The following is a 6,000-nucleotide window of genomic DNA, read 5'->3' on the forward strand; positions in this document are numbered from 1 at the left end:
ATTTATGACTACTTCAAAGCCTGGGTATCTGCCTTCATCAGGAAGAAGCCTCCACAAAAGTTTTCAGCACTGTTGCTGGAAGGAAAGCAATGACTACATGCAAGCCATAACCAGTCCATGAAATGCTCTGACTGCAAAAAGACACATGGTCAAAACCAGCACTGTCAGATTAATGCAATTACCTTCTTTATGAGAACTGTTTGCTGACACAGTGATGAACCCAAGATCCAGACTCATGTTTGAGAAGGCATTCATGGCCACCACTTTCACTAGAAAAGTACCTAGAGAAGACAAATGGCCAGTTAAGAACAGCAGTGGGGCCAGTCTATCATGTTTGCGGTATAAAATCCAATTCATAAAGAAAATCTTATTATATTCTGTTAAGAGCTTTGGGGTTTTTCTCATGAGTTTCCACAACTGAAAGGCTTTTCAAGGAATGTTCTTCCCCTTTATCGCAGCTTTTTAATAACTCAGCTGCCTTTGTCCTAGCACTTGCAATGCTATTCTTTGTCAGCTGGCTATGATATTACCACACAGGAAACTAGAGGTGTGCTAATACTTGAGTCCAAATGATTTTAGGCATCTTGAGACACAAGCTGTCTTGTTTGAAAATTTCTGCCTGAAGGGAAGGGATGTTCAAACGGGTATAGGGAAACCCAATAAAACTTTTAATATTGAATAATTTTAAAACATAAAATGAAACATAATTAGCTTTTAGTGGTCCAGCTTTGGCATAGGATTTGAGTAGTTCATTAAAGAAGGAAACATTTTTATCTTCTGCCACTGAATTAACTCTTAAGGAAATTCTCCCTAGTCCCACATTTTAAAGGCTTTGATTTCTTAATAATGGAAAGAAAAAAATACTTAAAAGCTTATTTGTAAATAAGTTCAACAAAAACTACATGTTGGAGACAACGCACATAAAAGCTCTCCTTCTTTTTGTCATCTCTACTGAGAACTCCTCAGATTATTAATTACTGCAGAGGATTGTAAACTTGAAAAGTTGTACATATGAACAAACAGGAGGAAAACACTCTGTGATTCAGGTAAATGTCATCATTTGTACTTGAATCAGATCATGTCATGAAAAAATAAACCCTGATTCACTATGTCTTTTTTATTGTAAAAATCAGGTGAGGCCTTTCTTTCAGTCTCCATATGGAGAACCCATTTGCCAATTCAATTTTTTCAGCTCACTTACAAGTCAGTAAGACTGTGCTGTTCATACTCTTCTGCAGACCAAATTTGACCAGCTGGAAAAGCTACCAAATTCAGCTGTACCTCATTGTCCCCTACCCCAGCGTGCTGTGACTGGTTAAGTGAACTTCTCTACTCAGCTGTGAGTGTCTTAGAAATACAGAAGATGTCAGCATGCTCTACCTTCAGAGCGTACGGGGATGATGTACGTTCGAGGTTCCCCATGAGGGCCGTCTTCTTTGTGAGAATGAGTTTCATTAGATCCAATCACCTCAAACTTCAGCTTATCTGGGGCACCACGAGGCACAGAGATGTTTATCTCCAAATTCTCCCCCAGCTGCAGAGTGTGAGATGCTAATGCAGCCTGAAGACCAGATACTGGCTCAATTAAGTGAACAGCAATGCTCTCCGAGATCTCCGATGCGGTTGTGTTGCTGGATGCTCGGATTTCCAGCTGATGTATCCCTGGGCCCAGCAGCTCTTGAGAGGCACTGTCGAGTGTCAGATTGTGAGGGACAATTCCTTCCTTTGCACTGGATTCAGAGAGTGTCACGTTATCCGCTAATATAATGTAGGTCACTCCATTGCCTGCAAAAAGACAGTTCAAAATTTCCCACAGCTTGTGTAATAGGACATCCAATTCTAGCTGCTTTGTGCAGCATTCAGGTATTTATAAAGGAGTCATGAGAACACTGCAGCAATGCAGGCTCTTGTGCCCCTCTAGGCTCCCTATGGAACTCTGTTACTTGGGGTTTCTGCTGGGAGTGTTAGGGCAGTCACTACTGATCTTTATTTTTTAAGCATATATGTGGATTCCAGGAACTTGAAGTGAGAGAACAAAATATACATCAGCAAAGGCGACTGGTTCAGCATGAAATCCTCTTACCCTCAATCAGAGAAGCATTTCTGTGGATTCCTAACTTCAAATATGGAAATGTTCCCTCTGGCTTCATGTGGATTCATGTGACTAAAGTTATGCTTATGATTTGTCACCTTTGTGTAGAGGGAAAAAGGGTTTATCTTTATGTTTGAGGTGGTGTAATAGCTCCGAGAAAGGGCCCCTCCAATGGAGCTGAGAGCATTCAGTTGCAGATATGCAACAATTAGAGGGAAAGCATTCACTAAAAAGAAGTATTGTTTTTCATAATGAAAATCCTGCTTCTATCCCATGGGTAGCATAATATTTAGCCTGCTGTTTAAATCATGCAGAGTAATCACCCTCACCTCCATTGAGTTCAACCTGAATCCACAACAATTCCCCATACAGGGTCCGACAGTGAGAGCTGTTTCCAGATTCATAGTGGCTATAGCACCCTGTAATGCTTAGTTGATCCATCTTATCTTGAACAGTCACCCGCTTCTGTGCCATCACATGCCATTCGCTGCTGGTGCATTCCACAAAAACAGTAAATTGTCCAGGAGATGAATATCTATACGTGACATTGCTGACCAGCCTAGAATAGAAAGAGAACAGCTGTATGTTGTGGAAGACTGTCCTGGGAAGTCCTCAGCCTTATGTGATAACAGTGGTCACAGTTCCCAAATTTCTGACCTGACTGAGCTCTCCTGCAATCACTGTAACCCCTTGCTTATTTACACAGAATTTTTAGGGTTGAAGATTGTTCCTTTGTTCCAGCTATGGTGTCATTAAGGATGTGTATCAGAGGTGGTCATTCTCAAAGCATATCTATAAGGATAGATGCATTTTGCTGTAAAGTAGGTAGATTACAGTTCAATAACATGTGGCATTAGATCTGGTCGGTGTCTTGTTGGCTTTGAGCAGAGACAGGTGACTATGCATATTAGAATGTGTAACAATGTCCTTAATTATTCTTGATTTTATTTGCAATTTTCTATCTCTTAGATATATCAGTGGAAGCTGAGCCTGCTCAGCATTTTGTCAGAGTATTCCCTTGCTCTTTTTTTTTTTTTTTTTTATGTGCAGCTGCTTTTATACTTGCCCATGCTTGGCAATGCCTGTAAGAGTGGGTATCAAACTGGGCACAGAAACCAGATGAGCACGACTGCGAGCCATTTAGTAGGTGAGTAAAAGGGCTTCCCATAAAACCAGCCAGCCTCTGCTTACAGCTAGCAAATATATTTCACTTAAAGGTTCACAATCAAAGATTTTTTTCAAGTTCTTTACAGCTACAGCTTTTTTCTACTTGACTCAAGTAGGATTCCATTATAGACAAATAGATTTCTAGAGCTGTTCTCTGTCATTGCTAGCGCTAGGACAAAATCTGATTTTTAAGTCCAGCAGAAAAATGTTTGATCCTTTAAAGACAGATTTTTTTTGCAATTAAAATAAAAGAAAAACTCCAGAATGCCATTGTATTATTTTAAATGCTATAAAAAATGCTCTTTAAACTTAAGAAAATAAGGCTTGCCTTTTTATTTGGCAATTACTGACATGTTATCCGTAATTTTGTGCGCTTAGGATCTGGAATAAATTCCCTTAGTAAGAAATAGGAATCATATTAAGCAGAAGAAAGATTGTGGTTGGCAGTTTGACATAAAATTTTTTATTAATTTCAGAACAAGTTTCTGCAGAATCTAAGTGTCTTGTATGTATGGTCTATTATTAATCTAGTTGATATTTAACAACTCATTTAAGAGACTTGAAGCATTCAATAAAATGCAAGCAGTGAAATTTCCTGGTGGTCTGATGATACATGAAGGATATATCTTACGTTAGAGGGTAGTAAGGATCAATAGTGTGGCCATCTCCAGTGCTAATGATACAGGAAAGGTTGCCAGAGTATGGAGAGAGCAGCCAGTTCAAACTGACCGTGATGTTTTCAAAGACGAAGCATGTGTCTGTCACAACCAGCTGCAGACCTGTAAAACATCATGGCAGAATTCAAAGCCACTGTTTGTCTACATTTCTTATGTAATTCAGTTAATTTTCATGTATTGGGAGCAGGCCTTCTCCAAAACAGACTTGATACTGCTGCTAATTTGAGTGCATTAGTGGTGTGACAGGGAGCTGATTCTCCTCCATACCTAGTGGTCAAGATTCTTGTTGGAACATAATTTCTCTTAAGTGTGGTTTATGTGTCTGAATTTCCTGGCTTTGTATCCTATCAAAACCCCCTCAGTTAGGACAGGGAAGTGACATTTTTGTGCCTGTTTTTAGCGGTCACCACTCTTCCAGGTTCTTCCCCAAGGATGAAGCAGTGATTTTTAAGATAAATATCAATGGCCACAGTGTTACAGCAAAGAGCAGAATGGGCTTTTGGCATTGACAGCCCCCTCCCACTTACCTTCCTTGCAGTGGTATTGAATAGACAAATAGCTTCCAGAAGCTGGACAAGGATCTCCAAAGAAAGAGCCATCTGCTGTCACCTGGCAGGCCTGAAGACCATGACACTGGCCTGGAAAGAAGGACCATCTTTGACTGTCATAACAGTTCAGTTGAGAGATGACTCCAGAAACAAAAAGGGGAGGGGGAGCAATGTCATGTCACTGATTCTAGATGAACTCCCACATTGCTTTTACTTTAGTGTGTTGCTTATTGCCTGGTATTTCTTAGCACCATTCCACTTTATTGGAATAAAGCTGAATTAGAGAGGGTAAAAAAAAAGAAATTACGTGTTTTGTTTAATTTTGGCTGGAAGCCCAAAGAATCACCATAGGGATAGGCAGAGCCACTGTTTAGTCTGGCAAGCCATGGAGCCCTGTAGCTCCAGCAGGCTCTGTACTTGACACATGGCAGGCAGCAGCAGATCCCGCCTGCCCTCTTGTCCTCACGGGTGCCAGCCTTTTCACCCCTCCTCGTTTGGAGTTAGTTAGGTTTGTATGGATGTGTTCGCTTCCATCTCTGTCAAACCTAGGGTCTCCCATTGAGTTCATCAGGGCATTGGTGTGCCCACATATTTTATTCACACACTGAGAGGAACTGTTGTTCTCCATTTGCTCCCTCTCTCCTCTGAATCTTTGCTCCTTGCAAAATCCATTCCATCCAGCCTCCTGTCGGAACCTCCTCCATGTCAGTTCTCTGTGATTCCCTTCATTTTAGGAATAATCCACTTTCCTATTCACTAACTCTACTGAAATTCAAAATAAAATATGTTAGGGACCAGGGACTTTGGCATATACTCAATGCTCCTGACAAGCAATGCCATAAGATACTACCTGCTACTTCATCTTTGACGCTGATCCAGCTACAGTCTTCATCTGTATCATACTGGAGAGGAGTCTCTGACACACAGTAGTGAGGGGTCTTCCGTCCATAGAAGCTCTCTCTGATTTGAATAACTTCTCCTGATCCACATTGTACAGTGGCATTGTAATTATCACAAGCAATGCTCTGGCCAGATTCTAATAGGGGAAAAAAATCAGATTTAACTTTTTGAGTTTCTGAAAAATCCCACTACAGTTCTCCTACGTATCCATTTTGTGTTTCTCTTTCTTTCCTTTTCTCCCTTTTAAGCTAAGCAATTAAGGAAATGTAAAAAACCCCAAAGAATAAGACATTTTTGCTTTTTTTTACTGCCTTATTTTTACTGTTTTTTTACTGCCTTAAACTAAAATTTGAGAACATTTTTAATAAACCAAAATATTTTCATTTAAAAAATAAACATATTTTTATGGAAAAGACTTAGCATTTTTTTGACTTGCAGTACTAGAAGGTTTGAAGTTACTCCTTACTTCCAAAAGAGCCTTGTGGCATATGATTTGCATGATATGCAGGTAATTGCTCTGGAGAACAGTTTGCATATTAAGTATGGGACCTGATCCCATTTCTGCTACAGAGACACCTTTGTTCTTGTGTGATATTTGTCTGACTTCATTCAGCAG

The 6,000-nt window shown here is 40.1% G+C and overlaps 1 protein-coding gene across 1 annotated transcript in view; it reads right to left on the minus strand.

Annotated features, from left to right (window-relative positions):
- The window catches only part of PKD1L2 (polycystin 1 like 2), a 41,261-nt gene that overhangs the window by 31,482 nt on the left and 3,779 nt on the right, over positions 1–6,000 (minus strand). Inside the window, exons 3-8 of the mRNA XM_009647203.1 lie at positions 5,335–5,520; positions 4,464–4,574; positions 3,891–4,038; positions 2,422–2,651; positions 1,381–1,785; positions 183–281 (exon numbers count right to left, since the gene is read on the minus strand). Coding sequence (XP_009645498.1) covers positions 183–281; positions 1,381–1,785; positions 2,422–2,651; positions 3,891–4,038; positions 4,464–4,574; positions 5,335–5,520 — 1,179 coding nt within the window. The remainder of the gene's footprint in view (positions 1–182; positions 282–1,380; positions 1,786–2,421; positions 2,652–3,890; positions 4,039–4,463; positions 4,575–5,334; positions 5,521–6,000) is intronic.

This window comes from Egretta garzetta, unplaced genomic scaffold (genome assembly GCF_000687185.1).
Source record: "Egretta garzetta isolate BGI_Z169 unplaced genomic scaffold, ASM68718v1 scaffold39, whole genome shotgun sequence".
In the NCBI taxonomy this organism is placed as follows: Eukaryota; Metazoa; Chordata; class Aves; order Pelecaniformes; family Ardeidae; genus Egretta; species Egretta garzetta.